Source organism: Parus major, chromosome 9 (genome assembly GCF_001522545.3).
Source record: "Parus major isolate Abel chromosome 9, Parus_major1.1, whole genome shotgun sequence".
Lineage (NCBI taxonomy): Eukaryota > Metazoa > Chordata > Aves > Passeriformes > Paridae > Parus > Parus major.
In genome coordinates, this window is record NC_031778.1 from 22,598,985 (window position 1) to 22,618,582 (window position 19,598).

Sequence of the window (19,598 nt, forward strand, 5' to 3'; positions counted from 1 at the left end):
CTCCTCACTGAACCTGGCCCTTTATTCCTGAGATTATGGACCACTGCAAGCCCAGATATTTCAGCAGGAGCTGTGCAGCACTTTGTAAAAATAAAGTTCTTTCCAGCTCCTCCCTGCATATGGATTTTGATCCCTATTTTGTGTCCAAGTGCTTTGCTTGAGGCACGGCAGAGAACTGAGCTCTCTGTTTTGCAGTTTTCTCAGATGAATAATGCAATTAATTAAATACTTAGAAAATACCCACGTGTCTCCTCTCATTACCATTTATGTGAGCAGTCAAATGCTTGAAATGCTTCGCTTTCTTAGCTCGGCTTTCCTGAAGTACTGGTGTAAAGTAGTACTAATTAGGAATTATTTATTAATGGTTTATTAGCATACTCTCACTGTTTACTGTTGTATTCAGGTTTCACAAGTGGTTTCTCAGGAATTTCCAGGAAATTAATATTCAGGCACAGATCATATCCCACCACACCCGTTTTTCTGTTTATGTGGTTAGAGTGACAGTGTTTAAAAAGATTTGAGATATTTTCTGATATACTGTTTATTCTTTGAGCCTCTGTAGTAAGAGCATCTGTAACTGATCTATTAAAACATTCACAAACCCAGATACCTGCAGAGGAATATTGGAAATATTCCATTTTGGAAATGCTATTTTGATAATTATAAATAAATAACCAACAGTATAAAGAGACCGCATGCCTACAAGATTATGAAAATTAAGAAAAAACAACTCAAGTGGTTAACACGTGCTTGCTATTAATAATAAATACATTTCTTCCCTTTCCACAAGATTTGGGATATAGGTCAACAGGATTAATCCACAAAACTCCATGCATGGAAGGTCAGCACTACCTCGCAGACGGGACCCCAGTCAGACACTACGATGTCCACAACCTTTATGGATGGTCCCAAGCCAGACCCAGCCTGGAGTAAGTGCTTTGCATATTCCATGCTGCCTCCAAAACACATTCCAAATGGATATTCCATGTCTACATTCCTAAAAAACTTCCACTGGTTAATTTGAGATGCCTGAGCGATCCTTCTCTTCACTCTGACCGATTTGGTTTTTCAATCCAGCTCCAAGAGGGGCTGGATGCTCCAAGGGCTGGGAGCTGCTGGAGTTGTTCCAGTCAGGGATTTCCCCCTTGGTGCAGGAAGGGTGGTGGGAGCAGAGCTGCAGGAGAAGGGGAGAGGGGTCTGTGCAGGGCAGAGCTGAAGCTGTGCTTCCATGGTTCCACTGCAATAAATCCCCTCTGCACAGAATTCCTGTAATTAAACATCACATAATTATTGTTTCTGGGCGTTGCTGGGCTTGCCTGGTTTGCTCTGGTTTTCCTCACACTTCATATCCAGTGAGGAAAAATGAAGACAGTTTTTCAGTCATGTGAATTTCAGGACGGCTCGATTATGTTCTCTATTTAAAACGAAGTGAAAAATGGGGGTGGTGACTTTTAAAATGCAGAGTGTGAGCACAAAGCTTTACTTTGAAGCATTTCTTTTCCCAGTTCCCAGGCCAATGTCATTATCTGTCCCTCTGAATCGTCCCCAGCCTGCTTTAGATAACTCCTGATCCAGTGGTGGCAGGGCTGGGCTGTTCCATTTTCATTTCAGCCAGGGAGCAAGGCACAGATTTTCTGTGCACGTCTCAACGACCTTAAAGCCCTGGGTAACTTTGATATTCCCGTAAAGAGGGAAAATCTCAGGGCTGTTTGGGTTTGGGAGAGGATGCTCCACTGGCAGCGAGCCAGCGCAGCCCTGCCAGCCAAGGCAAGGCTGGAACTGCTGACAGGACAGGAGGGAATGTCTGATCCTTGTGCTGCCAGCCCAGCCTGGTGGGATTTGGGCATCACAAAATGTGGTGGGTTGGGCCCTGGCTGAGCTCCAGGTGGCCACCAAAGCCCCTCAAACTTATCCCTGCTCAGCCAGGAAGAGGAGAGAAAGTATAAAGAAAGATTCATAGACCACTCTATGACCAAGTAGTGTCACAGGCAAAACAGCTCAGTTGTGGAAATCCAATCAGAGAGGATAATGACAATTAAAATCCGACCTTAATTCCCCCAAGTCTTCACTTTTTTTCTAATCCATTCCCTATTTTCTATCTGCTGTCCAGTGGAGGTGGGGAGGATGTGGAGCAGGGGTTGCAGCCAGTCCATCACACGCTGTCTCTGCTGCTCTTTCCTCCCCCTTCTCTTCCCCTCCTCCTCTCTCCAGGGCTCCCCAGCTTCCTGCAGGAATCCAGCACAGGCATCCCAAGGGCTCACAACTTCCTCTGGGCATCCTCCAGGGGCTGCAGGTGGATCTGTGCTCCCCCTGGGAGCCCCCTCTGCTGCAGGGACACCCCAGCTCCAGAGCCTGGAGCATCTCCTGACCCTTCTGCACTGTCCTGGGGGTCTGCAGGGCTGCTGCTCCTACACATCCCCACCCCTCTCTCCCTCTCTCTTTCCACGTGCTGTTGGGAGCTACATTTTCCCTTTCTTATTCCTGTTATCCCAAAGTCACCCAGTGCTGCTGATGGGCTCAGCCAGGGACAGGTCCCTCTTGGCTCCATCAGAATTTTCTCACTGGAGCCACCCCTGCCAAAACCCAGCTGTGCAAGCCCAGTGGAGTAGACAAGAATTTGATGGGAAAAGGAATATCGCCATCGTTTCTGTGTTTTAAGTATGAACTGAAATATTCTCCTCTCTTTTGCGAGGAACTGCAACAGAAATCACTACAATAAATCTCACAGCTCACACAGATATTCTCACACTGGAAATTTATAGCAAATGTTATCTACAAAATACATATATATACATATATTTCAGTCCCAAATTTATTTTTTTGGCAGTAACTGAAGGGGTACTTGTGCAACTGAAGAAAAGCAATAATTTATTTCGATACTAAACCATCCAAACAGAAAGATTATTTGCACACAAAACTCATGAAAGACTGTAACTGAAAAGTGAACATCGGTATTTTATGTAACCTGGAGTCATTTCAGTTCTCCATCCATCAGACACAGAAACTTCGGGATATTTCCTTGATGCTGCTCTTTTGTAATGAGGTTTTTGCATAGCCAGAGCCCTCATTAGTGAACACAGGAACTGTTTGGAGGTAAATTCAGCCTTTGTGACCTGAATAATTGTTTTTCATGGGTAGAGCTGTGGAGCTGCAGGCCTGAGCCTCCAGCCACAGAACACTCAGGTCCTGCTCATCCCTCAGCAGTTCGACACGTGATATTCGCTGTCTTCACTCTGGAAATTTTAGCTGCCACTTCCAAGGCATTCTTGACACAGGGAAAGCAAGCAGAGAATTAAAGTGCTGGAAAATATGCTACAAAGGAATAAAATATCCTAGAAAAGTTACTGTTTGTCCCGGAGGAAATAATTGTGGCACATTAGTCTGGTTTAATTGCTGGGGTAATTTAAGTGACTTGTGTGTCTTTGCTGTAATTATGGTGTCACTAAAGCTGCAAATCCTATAGAAAAATAAGTAAATAGTGCCTTATTGAGGCAGCAGTTTAGGCAATTATGGTGGAGAGCAGTGGGATTTAATCAGGGTGATTTTCTGACTAATATTCATATTGATATCCTGTCACCTTGGTCTTTCAGAGGGGACTACAAATCCCTGAATCTTCTTATTTTTTTGTTTATTTCAAAACCTTAAAGTCAACTAAACTTACCTTCAGAGATCCAATATTCCTTCTACATCTTTTTTCACTCTTGTGAGCCTTTGGGTTGGATTTTTGCCCAATCCAACTGTTGCTTCAAGTGTTCAGACGCTGTAAGAAGGAATGACACACACATTGTGGTGCCCTTAGAAAGTGGGTTTGGAAAAGTTTTGCTACATTCCTATTTTCCCACAGAAGAGCTAGCCTGAGCTGGAAAAGTCCTTTTTTAATCCCTCCTTGTTTGGCAGTTCTCTTTGCAGCTTCAGGCTGGCCAGCTTTGCCAGGACTGTGCCTGGATCCAATTGAATTGCCACCAAAAGCACACGTGGATTGGATGTATATGATGATATACCTTTGCTATGATAACATAAACCCATACATTTATTTTCAGAGGCTCCTAGGCCATGAATTCTCGTGCAGCATTTCTCCTGTGACTGGTTTCTGTGTCTGTTTGTGATTCAGGGCTCTGCGGGGCGCCACCAAGGAGCGCGGGATCGTCATCACCCGCTCCACCTACCCCAGCAGCGGGAGATGGGTGGGGCACTGGCTGGGGGACAACACGGCAGCCTGGGACCAGATGCACAAATCCATTATTGGTATGTGCCAGGAGAAGGGTTTGCATTCCTGGGATCACCAAATCAGGGAATGGTTTGGGTTGGGAGGGACCTTAAAGCGCATCCAGCTCCACCCCTGCCATGGCTGGGACACCACGGACCAGGTTCCTCCAAGCATTATCCAACCTGGCTTTGTTTCTCCTCCACCTCCTGGCTTTTTATATTCCTGTGATTTTTATTATTATTATTATTATTATCAGCAACCAGAATCTGTGCTGAATTCCTTTTTTTACTTTTCCTTCTTACTTCCTTCTGTATCAGGTGCTGGGAACTCCTTTAATTCCCTTGGGACCAGACCCTCCATGCCCTGCGTTCTGCCACTCAATTTTTTCCTCTGCTCCTGTCCACCCACATCCCATCTCCTTCTGTAGCAGGAAAACACGACACGTTACAGAAATTGTGGGGCTTGTATTTGGTTTTTTCTCTTCTGATTCAGTAGTGTAATAAACAATGGCTATGGAACCATAATGTAAAAAATCCCAGCCAGTAACTCCAATTTATTTCTCTTTTCAGGCATGATGGAGTTCAGTCTCTTTGGAATATCTTATGTAAGCTAATGAGTTATTAACTTATATTTAATTACTGTGATGCTGTACACGATAATACAGTTTTCCATTTGGGTTATTCTGAAAATTTCAGACAGGAGCTGATATCTGTGGCTTCTTCAAAGACGCCGAGTACGAGATGTGTGCCCGCTGGATGGAGCTGGGTGCATTTTACCCATACTCAAGGAATCACAACGAGAAAGGAACACGGGTGAGTTGCAATTTTTTTAACAATTCTTGGCAGCTGGGCCTTTCCAACACACAGGCAAAACCAGCCAGAACAATGCACAATTGCCCTGGCTTAAAAAAAAAAAGTACATTCCAAGTAAAATAGAGAAGAAAAGAACGCTTTTGGCTCTTTGCACAATGGAAATTGTCATTATTTCTATGCTGGCTCGGCTGTGGGGCCTCCCCATTACCTGGGAGGTTTGACACTCACAGAGGGGCTGCTCTGGGATTTGGACACTTGAAGGAAGTTCCAACTTTGCTTTCACTGAATCAAACCCTACACGTTTTCTCCTCTGGGCCATTTGGATTCCAATGAGCTACAGCAAGGCTAAAATGGAGATTTTATGGCAAATACACTTGAAGAAACAGAACTGACCTCGGTGCTCTCAGCCCTAATTGCCCATAATTATACAACAAATGAGAAAATGGGGCAGTGTAATAAGATGCTGGAGTGAGACTCAGGAATTTCTGTGCTTTGCACGTTTGCCACCATCAGATATTGTATTTCTGCTAAAAGGAGAGGGAATAATTTCCTGAATGCAGGCTAAGGACTGGAGTGGAGAAAGCTGTAAAACAAGATAAGTGGGAAAATGAAAAAAAAGGGAAACAGCACTTGTGTTCCAGGGAAAGCTTCAGGTCTAGCAGAGTGGAGCTATTTAGATGGCAAATATCTAATGGATTAAAGTCTCCTTTTCAAAGCTGGCTGCTTTATCTGGCAGCACACACCTTCCACAGGCCTGTGAAAGCCTTCAAAATGCAGATTTGGGGTTATCGTGGTGCTCCCAGCATCACCCAATTTGCCAAGGCATTGTTCCATACATTTAATAAAGATTTGAGGCTCTCCTGACACCAGTCCTTGGTGCCTCGGAGTCCTGCTGGGAGTGTGGGAGCAGAGGGCTGATGGATGATGGACCCTGGGACGTGTCACACCTTGGGGACACTTTGCAGTCAACATTTTTACTGTTTCCCCTGGGGTTTTACCAGCATTCCTCTTCCTATTTCCCCTCCTGGGGCTGACAGTGACAAGGTTTTCACTTGCTCTGTAGTTGAAGAATAAATAAACAGAGATGCTCTGCTTCAGCAGAGAAAGTTCCTTGGTTCGTTTTCCTGCTTTGATTTGGGTTTTTTAGCTTTCTCAGGCAATCCAACCCAGCTTCTCTAACAACACTCTCTTTCAGAGGCAAGATCCTGCTTCCTGGGATGCCAAATTTCATGAGATTTCCAGGAATGTGCTGAACATCAGGTACACCCTGCTGCCTTACCTCTACACCTTGCTGCACGACGCCCACGCCCACGGCAGCACCGTGGTCCGCCCCCTTCTCCACGAGTAAGTGCAATTCCCCTGCTCCCCTCAGCAAGAATTCCCATTAAAACTCCTCTGGTTGTGACCCCCTAACAACACAGTCCTCTCTTTGTTACAGCATTTCCCCCTTCAATCAAAAAACAACCAACAAAAAAAACCAAACAAGTCTTGGCTGGGGAAAAACTGAGTTTTTTGCGTGTGTTGATTTGTTTTTTTGGAAGAAACTCAGAAAACAGTGACTCAAATTAAAAAGTCTGTCCAAGATTCTATTATTGTAAATAATAAGCATAAGACTTTCAAAGTTTTGTTGTCCCAATGTACTGAAAAGCAAAAGCAAAGAAATGGACAAAAAACCCCAAAGCTAAGCACTAATTTGCGTTTCTCTAATGAGTGTCAGGATCTTTGTGCAATATTAATTGATCTGAGTCATTAATAGCAACAACAAGCAAACAGATACTAGAAGAAGTAGGTGAAATTACTGACAGAAGGGTCTTCAAGGAGGAACTTTTTGGGAAAGTTCAGCTCTGGCTTCTCATCCCGACAGGTTTGTGGAGGACAGGAAAACGTGGGACATCGACGAGCAGTTCCTCTGGGGTCCTGCCCTGCTCATCAGCCCTGTGATGAAACAAGTGAGCTTTCAAGCATTTATTCCTAAAATCAGTTTGATTTAGCTCCACTTTTTGATTTGGGGTGCCTAAAATTTGTGTGTTTAATTGCAGGGTGATCGGAGTGTGAACGCGTATTTCCCCAATGCCCGCTGGTACGATTACCACACGGTAAGTCATCCCAAAAAAATTGTATTTTAACACTTGTATTTTCTGTCTTTTCCCAGTGCTGAGTGTGGCAGAGAGGTGGGAACTGCCTAATTTGCATTTAATATAAGTTCTTAGAAACATAAAATCTACTCAGCTGATTAAAGAAATAATAAAAATCCTCGATTCCTTTATAATAATGTATAATAACATGACCAGAGTTATGATAAATGAAAAGGTGAAGTAATACCTTTAATTTAGAGTTCTTTTCAATTTTTGTAACCCTCAAATGATACACAGAAGGTTTTTGTAATGGAATGCTCTAATAAAGAAAGAAAAATAAAAAGGGTTTTAGCTGCGTAATTTTTCCCAGAAAATAATAAAAGATTTGGAAATAGGAAGAGCAGGTTCAAAACTGCCTTCATTAATCACAGGTTTGTGTTTCATCCGCTTGGCCCCTCTGGTTCAGCTGCCATCACCCATGGGCAGGCCAGGCTTTTACAGAGCCAAAATTTCAGGGTTTCTCTTATTAACATTTACTCCTGCAGTAACACCTAATTAACCTGTCTAGAGGAATATTATCATTTCATTCTGGAGGAAAACCGGGTAAAAATTCCTATTTTTTTTGTACATAGAACACAGATACTGGCTTCAGGGGACAACTCCAAAATTTAACAGCTCCTCTGGAGCACATCAACCTGCACATCCGAGGTGGATACATCCTGCCTTGGCAAAGACCTGCCAATACCACTGCTTACAGGTAGGAAGAAGTGAAAATTTTAGATTTCATTTGGGTTTTTTTGGGGTTTTTTTGGGGTTTTTTTCCCTAGTGGTCTTTAGCAGTATGGGATGGGAAGATGGCTATGGGAGGCCAATTGGGTGGTACACAACTTTTCTGTAAATAAATTAACATTTGGGGAATATGGAACGTGATTAGCAGAGGAAATTGAGAGAAAATTGTGCTTTCCACAGCCGGAAAAACCCGATGGGACTCACGGTGGCCCTGGATGATGCTCTGTTTGCAGAAGGACACCTTTATTGGGATGATGGGGTTCGCATTGGTACGTCCAGGGCTTCTTCCCTTCTTAAAACCCTTTTTTCTTTGCTGTGAGGATGGTTGGATACTGCCAAGTGAGGCTCCATCCCTGAGGATATTCAAAACCCAAATTCAAGCAGGTAAAACCAAACCCAAGGATGTGAATTGAGAAGAGCTGGAACAAACTCTGGGGTGTCCGAGGAGGAGCAGAGGGAAGGGATGGACTCGTGCCAAAGCCACCCCATTTCTGGGTGGCAGATCTGAACTCTCCTTCAGAGGCAGAACTGAAATGGAACCTGCAGAGCAGCATTGCAGCAACACGATTCTTCCTGATTGAAGCCACACCACGCCGTGATTTATAGAATTAATATGTTGTACCAATGAAATCGCGCCCTGGGCCTGAGGCAAGGCAGATAACAAAGATTCCTCCTCAAACCTGTGGGAGCCATAACCATGGATCATGTGAGAGCTCTCACTGATCTCCTCAGCATGGCTAAATTTAAACTGGCTGCAGACAAGAGACGCGGAGCTGTCGCTTCTCCTCCCCACCCTTGTAACAACCACGAGCTCTGGGCCCAGATTCCCATCAGGAGCGCAGGGAATGTGCCCTGCATGGAGACCCTCGTGGAGGGGGCAGTTTGCAGAGGCTGCAGGTGGATCTGGAGGTGCTCCACACCCACCAGCAGCTCCGGAACCCAGAACTGATGGCCACGCTTGGGGAAATCTGATGATAAATGGAATTTGCAGGGATGGAGAGCAGCATCTCGCAGGGTGACACTGGCAGGAGTGGGATGGCAGGAGCTCCAAAACCAGAGATCAGCACGGCTCTGAGGGCAGCCACAGCTGAATTTACAGGGCTGGGAAATGCCAGCAGTGATTGCAGAGAGGCAGCAGCCACCAGCACCGTCAGGTGTCACCTGGAATCGCACAGGGAATGCAGGGGCAAGCGGGAAATGGCTCTTCAGCGAGAAACAGAAACATTTTTCTCCTCATCAAAACTCCCCTGATCATCCTAGTGCTGCTTCTTTGCCTGCTTTTATATCTTAACCCTAAAATGTTCTCCTTTCACCTCCATTTCAACTTTATACACACTGAAAGTATTTTATGTCTGATTGCATTCATCTTCTGGAAATGCAAAACTTATTTACATATAAATTTATCCCTAATATTTGTAAGGTGTCTATGGCCACAATCCTTGAGCAGATATTTTGATAATGTGATAAATAAGGTGGACAGCAAAGATATTTTATTAAATTTCTTTCATTCTTTCTTTTTAACAGATGCATATGAAGATGGTGTTTACCTGCTGACATCATTTACTGCTAACCAGGTAATCTCATTAGCTCACATTTATTTAATAGTCACTTCAGGTATTTTTTTTTTTTTGTATTTTTAACTATGGGTATTTTAATTTGGGTCTTCTTAATGTCTACATATCCCAACCTTACATTAAATCTTGCTCACAGATGATTAGGGTACATGAAATGTGATTAAACTCTGTTAAGAATGAATGGAGGAGTGAATCTGAAGAGTATTGTTAAGTACAATTGTCAGATTTCACTTCTTACCATAACCACTGGAATATGTGGAAATAAATTAGGCTCTAATTATAAGGACTTTTGGCTTAAATAAAAAGCTCTTACTGTTGTAGGAGAAAACACACTTTCTTATTTCATTATTTCCCAGTGTGCCACAATGTCTCCTAATTTTATCCACACTGTTCTTTCTTCTCATTTAATTCTGTCTTTGTCAAATAAAAGGGTGTTAATTGCTGTGGAAGGGAGTTTGTTTTGCTAACACTCAATATTTGCAGTTGTAAGGAGATTATAAAATAAAAGCACCTTTCCCTGCTCTTACAAAAACTCGTTAAGGAAAAGCCTAATTACAGAGGTCTTGAATCAACCAAAAATGAGAGAAATACTCACCCTCTGAGCACTAAATACACGGAATTATGTTACAGCACATTTGTGGGGGACCTGGGAGCATCCTAAGGGAATCCAAAATCGACTTAAAATGACAATAAGTGAAGGAGAGGGGGCCTGTGAGTGCTGAGGAGGGGATGGGGAGGCAGGAGCTGCTCTGGGAGGGTTAAAAGCAGGAGGAGAAGAGCCTGGAGCAGCTCCCACAGCAGCTGGAACGTGAGACTGGGGCAGGGAAGGAAGGGTTTGTCCTGCAGCTCTCGCTGCCCAGCCAGGGGTGGAGAATTTCTTGTTGCTTCACTCCTCACATCAATCAGCTGAGCGGCAGTGAAAGCACAGCAGAGCCCAGGGTTTGGCCAGGTTAACACTGATATTTTATATTAGAATATTTTAAGCTTTAAGTATTTGAAAAATAAAGAACAACACACAGGTATTGGGGAAAAAAATCAGAAAAAGAACCTGAGCAAATGAAAGCTCAAGTGGAGTTCACAGGATTACAGAAAGGTTTGGGTTGGGAGGGACAGTAAAAATCACCTCAATTTGGGCAGGGACACCTTCCACTGTCCCAGACTGCTCCAAGATCTGTCCAACCTTGGACACTGCCAGGGACAGCCACGGCTGCTCTGGGTTCTCAGCCTAATCCCAATCTCTGGGATTTGTCTCCTCTTCTTTTCAGACCATTTTGGAGATCACAGTTCCACACCAGAATTACACCGACCCAAACAACCTGATGTTCACTGAAATCAAGGTGCTGGGGGTGCCCAGCGAGGTCACTCGGGTGACGGTGTCACAGAACGGGGAGACCCTCCCAGCAAACCCCACCGTGGCCTACGACAAAAACAAGAAGGTGAGATGCTGCTCAAAGGGTTAAAAACATCATTTCCCACCTGCATTTCTACCCTTAAAACTGCAGAGATTCAGCTGTGATACCATATTTAAAATAATGATAAATTTAGCATATTTAAAATATTTATATATATTAAAATATTTATATATTTGTATATATTAAAATATGTATATTTATATATATATATATTAAAATATTTATATATTTACCATATTTGGAATGGCTGTATTTACCATATCTAAAATGTATTTACCGTATCTAAAATAGCTATAAAATTAGCATATTTATTTTTTTATATTGGAATATTTTAATTATCTGTATATTTACGGTTTTTAAAATATCTGTGTCATTAGAACCTTTAAAATTTTTATATTAGGATATTTAGATTATTTGTATATTTACTGTATTTAAAATATCTGTGTCATTAGAACCTTTCAAATTTTTATATTAGGATACTTTAATTATTTGTATATTTACCGTATTTAAAATATCTGTGTCATTAGAACATTTAAAAATTTTATATTAGGATATCTAAATTATTTGTATAATTACCATATTTAAAATATCTGTGTCATTATAACGCTTAAAAGTTTTATATTAGGATATTTAAATTATTTGTATATTTACCATATTTAAATATTTAATGTATTTACCATATTTAAAATATTTTTACTTGGAACTTTTAAAATATTTGGATATTTACCATATTTAAAATATCTATGCAATTATATACAATTAGCACTTTAAATTTTTTATATGAGAATATTTGAATTATTTGTATACTTAACATAGATAAATATTTAAATAAGGCAAATATTTTAAATATCTACCATATTTAAAACACCCATGTATTTACTATATTTAAAATATACTATATTTCAGAAAGATGTACAATCTGCCATCAGGTAATGATTCTTTAATAGCATTTAATGCCATTTCTGGCATTTTGTTCCCTAAAAGGGAACCTGGGAGCTGTGACAGGAGGAAAAGCATCTCTGAGATTCTGCTGTTGATCTTCTGATGGGGGAAAAAAATCCAAATTTTTTTTGTAAAAAAATTCAAAATTCAAACTGTTGAATTGCAGTGTATTCCAAATTTTGCTGCCTTATAAAAATCCCTTTATTTTTAAATTAAAAGGAACCTCAGCTCTAAAAGAGGCAGTGGAGGAAGGAAGGGATCAGAGAGCCGTGGTCAGACTGGTTAAACTGTGTTTGTAGTGATAGAAACACAAACATAAAATCAAAAAAAGGAATAAATTCTTGCAGTTTAAAATAAACCAGTTTCTCCCTGGATCACAGAAAACACCGTGGATCTTTAGGTCCTGGCTGCTAAATGTGCATTTTGTGTGTTTTATCCCCAGCTCCTGACCATCACCAATCTCCAGCTGGAACTGGGCCAGAGCTACACCCTGCAATGGAGCTGAAACGGGAAATGACATCGGCCACACCGCCGCCTTCTCACGCTTTTTTAAACCTATTTTTCAATTTTCAAAGGGCTTTTTTGGTCATCTTGGAATACAAACACAGCAGCAGAGTCAGTTCATAGCCAGGAATTTTGTGTACAAAGCAGTCACCAGCCTGCTGTGGCACTTCAGGATAAGTTGATTTTTCAAAGCTGAGAGCTGACGGGAAAAACTCTGGTTTTTTCAGAGCAAAATTCCTCTCTGACTTCATATCTGATAAAATTTTGTAAAAAAGATGCAGCTGATGTTACTGAAGTAGATTTGAAGGCTATTTTGAAGTAATTTTCCCTATATTTAACTTCCATCTTAATTTTAATTACACCCATGCAAGCCATTATTCTGGAGAAGAATTTAAGGCAGGATAAAGTAGAAGCAAATGTTTCCCAATTTAGCATGAAATAATGTTTCAAGCTGTTTATCTATAAAATATCCAGATACTTGAAAAAAGAATTTGAAGTTTGGGAGGGGGGTTGTATGACTTCAGCCAGATTTGTGTTTCCTATGTTTTAACCTCAAGTTGTAAAATTAAACCTGAAATTTTAAGGTTAATTAATGAATGTTGGTCTCTGTTTATTTCACTGAAGGAAATGTTGTTGTTGTGTGTTTACTATAATAATAATTCATGTTAAAACCTCTTTTTATCCTAAGAGTGCAGCATTTGAGCTAAAGAGATGGGGAAAACATATTTACAATTAAAGTTGATGGGAACAAAATGCTGCAGGAGGTGGGGGCAATCTCCAGTGTTGTACATTTATTTAATTGTTCTTTGCTTTAAAATGTTGGGGTACAAAACTCAATAGCCAGCATCATCTCATGGGTGGGTTCCTGCAATTAGAAATTTCCTGAGATTTCACTGTGAAATGATAATGAAGTTGGAAAAGATAATGATCATTTAAGGGGTAATTTTATATTTTATATTCTGACAAGTAAAAGCTGCCTGTTTCTCCGGAGCTGGCAGTGTGCAGCTGCTGAAGATGCAGAGAGGGGTGAGGGGGTACAGAACCTTCAACCCACTCCCTCTCACTTTGTCCCACCATTTGCACCCTCCTCTCTGACACTGGAAACATTAGGGACAGCCAAAGGCTTCCAAAAAACCAATTTTTCAATATTTATTTGGGGAAACAAATTGTTATCAGATTTTTCTTCAGTTTTGAGACCCTTCCAAGAAACCCCATTTCTCCTTATTTATCTGGAGAACCTGATTCTTGTTGTTTTCTGCATTGAGAGTCCCAGCACATCATCCTGAATCCCGTGTTTCAGCCCCTGGGGAAGGTTTTACTGAGTTTTTTATATTACAGGATAATAATTCCTAAGGGACTCACCCAGGCTGAGAAATCCCAGCTTCAAAACTCACTTTGGCCACCCCTGGGGTTGCTCCCTTGGGGTCTGTCCCACCCCATATTCCCTCAGACACCCTGGATCCAGCCCCACTGCAGGAAATCCCACGAAAATCCCTAATTCTGAACAGGGAGGAAGTTTCAAATTACTAATTTCCAATTATTAATTATTAATTAAACACCCTGCTCCTGCTGAAATGGGATTTTTTAATTCGCTCTCCTCGTGGTTTGACTTTCCAGCACCTGTGAAAAACAACACCCAGATGTTTGAAACAATCCTGCTGTGTACATCCCACCAGAAAATCCCTACTGAAGGCAAAAAGTCTTCCCTGAGAGCCATAAAGTTCTGCATTCCAAACCTTTTTTCTGAGCTCAGTTTTGTTGGAACTCTTGGAATTTTGTTGGAGCTCTTGTGGTTTGACAGCAGCTGAAGAGAAACACCCAACCATGGCAGCTCAGAGGGAAAAGAAATGATGGAAAATCTTCTCTCATTCCATCAGTGCCATTCCAAAGGGTTCCCAAATGTTCCCTGCACTGGAAAGGCTCCTCCTGGAACCAAATTTTGGGAATGATGGGGTGGGGTGGAGCAGAAATGGAAAGTGCTGCACTAAACAGACACAGCTGGCCCTGGAATCACAGTTCCACTCATGGAAAAGATAAAACCGTGTCACACTTGGCTGTGCTTGCTCTAATCAAACTGCCACACATGCACAGATAATTGGATTTTTCCTTGGAGCTGGAAGGAGCAGCTGGATGGCAACATCTGGCAGCACAGCTGGAGCGTGCTGGGCTGGGGAGAGAGGGTTTTGGCACCTTTGGGGATTTCCCTTTCCCTTTTCCTTTCCCTTTTCCTTTCCTCTTTCCCCTTTCCTTTCCCCTTCCTACAAAAAATTAATTTTTGTGATTTTTGTCCTCTCAGCTGAGGAACTTTTAGGTTGTTTTTTTCAGCCAAACCAGGAAATCTTTGATAAAGGATGCAGAGCTGGAAGTTCCTCTTTACATTTCCTGGAAATGCCGATCTCCTGTGAGTTCCAAGGATTCAGACAAGCTTGGTGGTGTTTTTGATTACCAATACAAATACACTGCAATCTGAATTTTTGAATGATGATTATTTGCAAGTAAAATGTTACAAATTAATCCAGTGCAATAATGCACTTCAAATGAGCCCATGTGCAAAGTTTAAGTGTTTAAATACACATTTGGTGTATGTATGTACATAAATAATTCATAACTGCATGGTTAAATGTGCACACTTAAGCATACACTATGTATATTACTTATATTATTAATATTTTAAATTCTATTATGTAAAATAAGGGGTTTTTTTCCTTTATTATATGGTTGCTGTCACATTCAGGGTCATTTCAGTTGAATTTTTAATGCACATGAGGCATTATACACATTATAATAATTATGGAATAAGAGATTCAGACATGCTCCCTGACCAGTGGGTCCCTTTTAGGAATTTCAGGAGACCTTTCAGGTGGGTGTAGAGCCCCATTTCCTCCCCCTGATATAAACCCCACACTCAGGGTCAGCCCAGAAAGCAGCTGATACTGAAATATTCCAGCTCTTTTTAAAAATGGATAAAATTTGCATTGAATACTCAGTGCAGGAAAGGAAAAAAAAAAGACATTTAAGCAGAACATCCAAAAATATCTGTAAAGAACATTATTTGCCATTAACTGAGTCTTGAATGTACCAAAGGGTTGGAGGAGAGCAAAGAATCTGATCAAGAGGATCCCTCCAGATTCATGGGATTTGGGAACAACCAGAAGAATCTTCTGTATTGAAGAGAAAATATTCAAAAGTCAGATCACCTCATCAGGACACAGTCACAGGAGCTGGAATTAAACCAGGTGTGCCCAGGAATTCCTGTAACAGCTTCCAATGTCCTGAATCCATGGATAAAAATGTCCTTGTAGCTGGTTTTTGTACAATCAGGGAATGGTTTGGGTTGGGGGGAACTTTAAAGCTCGTTTTGTTCCACCTTCCATTATTTCTGCATGCTCCAAGCCCCGTCCAACCTGGCCTTGGGATTGTGGTTTTGATAATTGGATAAAAATCTAGGACTGGGGAGTTTTGGACTTGGGATGAAACCAAAAAAGCTGCTGCCTAAAAATGACAGAACTTGGCAGGATTGTGTTATTTTCTCCTGAATTTGGATGGTCTGGAGAGCGACAAACTGGGATGTGTTTGAATAAACTCTAAAATAAAGGGAAACCTGCAAAGAACTGGGCTCTGCTTCAAGCCCAGCCTCTTGTTAATGCCTTCACTAATAGATTTAATTCCATTGGTTATTAACAGATCAATGAGAAATTAAAATCAATTCTTATCAGTGTTTATGCTGTCAGATGAATATTTAATAAATGTTCTCTGTGACACTTTTTCTCCTCAGAACAGCACAACCCTGGACATCCCTTGAAGACAAGAGCCACGAATCTCCTCTCTCCTTTGATCCCCACCATTCCTCCCACATTTCCCTCGTGTTTGGTAATGAAGGAAAACAATTTCCTGCATCCACAATCTCTCCAACTACTCTGTGCTACCCAATATTCCCAGCCATGTTCCAGGGCAGGGATTCTGGGGAGGGAATTCTGCTCTTTTCCATCCAGGCAGCTCCTGCTTCCTCCGCAATATTCCAGCTCCTTTCACGGATCCCTGTCCCGCTCCCTCCTGTCCCACTCAGCTCTCCCTGTCCCATTTTCCTGCCACCTTTGGCTCTGTTCAGTGCTCTCAGCTGTCACCAGCCTGGAGAAAATGCTTTTCCAGGCTCTGCTGGTCCATCTCTGCTTTAAACCAGGAAATATTTCCTTGGCAATCCTCAATGGATCGCGTTGGTTCTGCCCTTTAGAACCGGAAATATTTTGGAGTGGAAATGGAAATATCCCATCCTTTGGAGAGCCTAAGCCCTTCCCACACATCTTTCCAAGCAATAAAAACAAAGTCTGCCTGACTTTGAGAACTTCCCCTCACACAAAAGCCTTTTCCAAGAGTTTTAATTGAAGCCAAGCACCTATTTGGGTTACGATGTCCTATATTTAACTTGAATGGAATAATTTCTTTTCTTGTATTTAACCTTTGATCAGCTGCCTACCTTTGAACTCTGGATATCGATCCTCTCCTTGTTATCCTTGTCCCACTTCTCCTAGAGCTCTTACATAACCTCAGGAATCAAAATAAAATTCTTTCCTTTTGCTGAAATAACTTTTTCTTTTTTGTTTTTTTCCACAGGGATTGCTTGACTTTGTTCTTTTGTTTTTTAATGTAATTGCCACAGAGATCTGGACCACAATAATGGAGACGTTTGTACAGTTTTAAATCCAATCCAACACTGGGGGAATGTGTGGTTGCACAAACAATAAAAATTAAAGAAAAGCTCAAAACTCAGCATCAGTTTATAAAGCAACATTAAAAATCCTGTCATGGTCTGAATTTTCCTCGTTTTTTTTTTAGTATGACTTAGAATGTTCTAAATTATGTAATTACCTCATTTCAAGTGCTTGCATTAAATGATTTCTTGCTTGAAAGTGATGCAGGTAAAAACCTTAATTATTGATATTTGCTTCTAAATGATTTCCAAAGTGAATTTCTGTACTCAGAGTGCACAGATAAACAAACTGCCATCGATCCCCTTGTCCCCAAATCATTTCAGCTACCCAGATCTAAGTGATTTATAAATCCCACGCCACTTCCAGCCTTGAGGCACATCCAAAGGTGGTTTTCCCCTTTCTTTTTTTCCTTTTTCTTTGGAAATATCCTTCCATCCCACATCCCACCCCACTTCTTTCACTGTCATATCCCAGATGGAAAGGAAATATTTTCTTACCTAGGGACACAAAGAAATAAAACTGGTTTTTACTAAGACCAACAAACAGCAAATCCTACACTCAGCCACAGCAGCTCCTCTGCATTTCCTCAGCATTCCTTGGGCCTGCATTTTCCCAGAATTTCACTGAAATCTCTGCAATTACACAGATAAACCCACCAGAGGACAATTTCCTTTTCATTTCCAGCAAGAGATTGTGCTGTTTCTCAGAGTTTGCTGTTTCTCTGTACCCCAAAAACTTCGTTCAGCCCAAATTGCCATTCCTGGATGTCACCCCAGCCCCTCTTGGGCTGACTTCCCACAAACTGGAATTTTGGCTATTTCTTCACCCTTTTTTAATGCTTTCCTGCCATTCAAGAAGTGCAGTGTCCCACGCAGCAGAATCCCTTCTAAATTCAGATATTCCATGATTTAAATCCTCAGTACCAAGGAAATAGAAACCACTCATTAATATCTTATGAGAATAATTTTGGGTCAGGCTTTTTGCCTCTCATAATGCATTTTAATGCATTTCTTATTGACTCTTCCATTAGAGCTCCACAGATTTTCCTTTTATTCAGTATTTCCTTGCAAGGGAATAAGAAAAGCTGGAATTCTCCACATCCTGTGACATAACTCCTGTGAGATTTTTGTATTTATTCCTTCTAGATGCCAGACAGGAATTCACTTCCCACCATGCCATAAAGCAGATTTATCAGAATACAAATGTATATATGGGTTAAAATGATTCTTTTTTCCCCCCTTAAATAAAAGGGGAGCAAAACTAAAAGAAGCTTTCAAAATAATGACAATACAGTGAAAGTGTCCAATTTCAGTTATGAATTTCCAGCATTCAAAGTTCCACACTGGGGAATGAATCAGAACTTTTTGTTTTGTTGTTCTGCTGGAGGAAGAGCAGCTGAGAGAGGAAATATTTTCAGCTGCAGGAAATGTGGCTTTCACACTCATCTGGAGCATCACCCTATAGAGGATGTGTTTGTTATGATAAATATTTACATGTGCAGACATAAATTTCCATATCCTGCAGAACTGATTATGTCAAAGGAAAATATTTGGGTACTTGGCAAAAAATCCTTTTCATTTCTGTCTCCTCTTTCTTTTCTCTCATTTATTTCATTTGTAAATGAAAAAAAAATATTGCACATTATATAAAATTATATAAAATGTAATATATTTTAATATTAATTCCTTTATCTTTGAAGGATGTAATCTTCACACTATGGAGACTCTGTAAAAAGTCCACATGTTCAGTGATTGTTTTTATTCAGACTTGGTTTTGTTTATATTTAATTTATTTATATTTATGCTTCATCTACATCCCTGTATTCACATATCTTCCCTGTGTAGGATGGATATAGGCAGTCTGCTTCCTTAATTTTTTGGAGATAGCTTTAAATAATAATGGAAATCCCTAAAGAAAGCAGCATATAAGTCTGCATCTAAAAATAAAATAAAATAAAATAAAATAAAATAAAATAAAATAAAATAAAATAAAATAATAAAAAATAAATGAAATAATAAAAACAAAAATGAAATAAAAATTTAAAATAAAATAATTAAATAAAAATTTAAATGAAATTACATATAAAATAAAATAATTAATAAAAGCAAAATAATTAATAAAAGTAAAATAATTTAATAGAATGAAATTAAATATAAAATAATTAAATAAAAGTAAAATAATTTAATAGAATGAAATTAAATATAAAATAAAATAATTTAATATAATTAAAGTATTAAATTAAATATGAAATTAAATAAATTAATAAATTAAATTAAAATAAGATAAATATAAGTAGCACATGTGCAGTAGCAAGGCTAAAAATGCTACATTCTGAATATCTGGGTAATTCCATTCAAGTATGAGGACAAAATAAATGCTCCTTTTTCAGCAGTGTGATTATTTTTTTAATTTTTAAACACTGTTAAAATCTTTTTTAATATAAAAAAAACCCTAAAAGCCCTCTGTTGTTTTCAGTATCCTGGAAAAGTAAAAGTAGCTGCTGTGGACTTATTCCAAAATGAGTGAGAGAACATCTTAAAAAGGTTCTTATTCCAAAATGAGTGAGAGAACATC

General features: G+C 40.2%; 1 protein-coding gene across 1 annotated transcript in view; it reads left to right on the forward strand.

Moving 5' to 3' along the window:
* Positions 1 to 12,912, forward strand: part of SI (sucrase-isomaltase) — a 45,633-nt gene extending 32,721 nt beyond the window's left edge. The window contains exons 37-48 of the mRNA XM_015637007.1: positions 791 to 929; positions 4,112 to 4,245; positions 4,777 to 4,811; positions 4,903 to 5,019; positions 6,215 to 6,363; positions 6,884 to 6,968; positions 7,059 to 7,115; positions 7,727 to 7,851; positions 8,064 to 8,152; positions 9,408 to 9,457; positions 10,723 to 10,893; positions 12,254 to 12,912. Coding sequence (XP_015492493.1) covers positions 791 to 929; positions 4,112 to 4,245; positions 4,777 to 4,811; positions 4,903 to 5,019; positions 6,215 to 6,363; positions 6,884 to 6,968; positions 7,059 to 7,115; positions 7,727 to 7,851; positions 8,064 to 8,152; positions 9,408 to 9,457; positions 10,723 to 10,893; positions 12,254 to 12,316 — 1,214 coding nt within the window. The 3' untranslated portion in view covers positions 12,317 to 12,912. The remainder of the gene's footprint in view (positions 1 to 790; positions 930 to 4,111; positions 4,246 to 4,776; positions 4,812 to 4,902; positions 5,020 to 6,214; positions 6,364 to 6,883; positions 6,969 to 7,058; positions 7,116 to 7,726; positions 7,852 to 8,063; positions 8,153 to 9,407; positions 9,458 to 10,722; positions 10,894 to 12,253) is intronic.
* Positions 12,913 to 19,598: the final 6,686 nt, after the last annotated feature.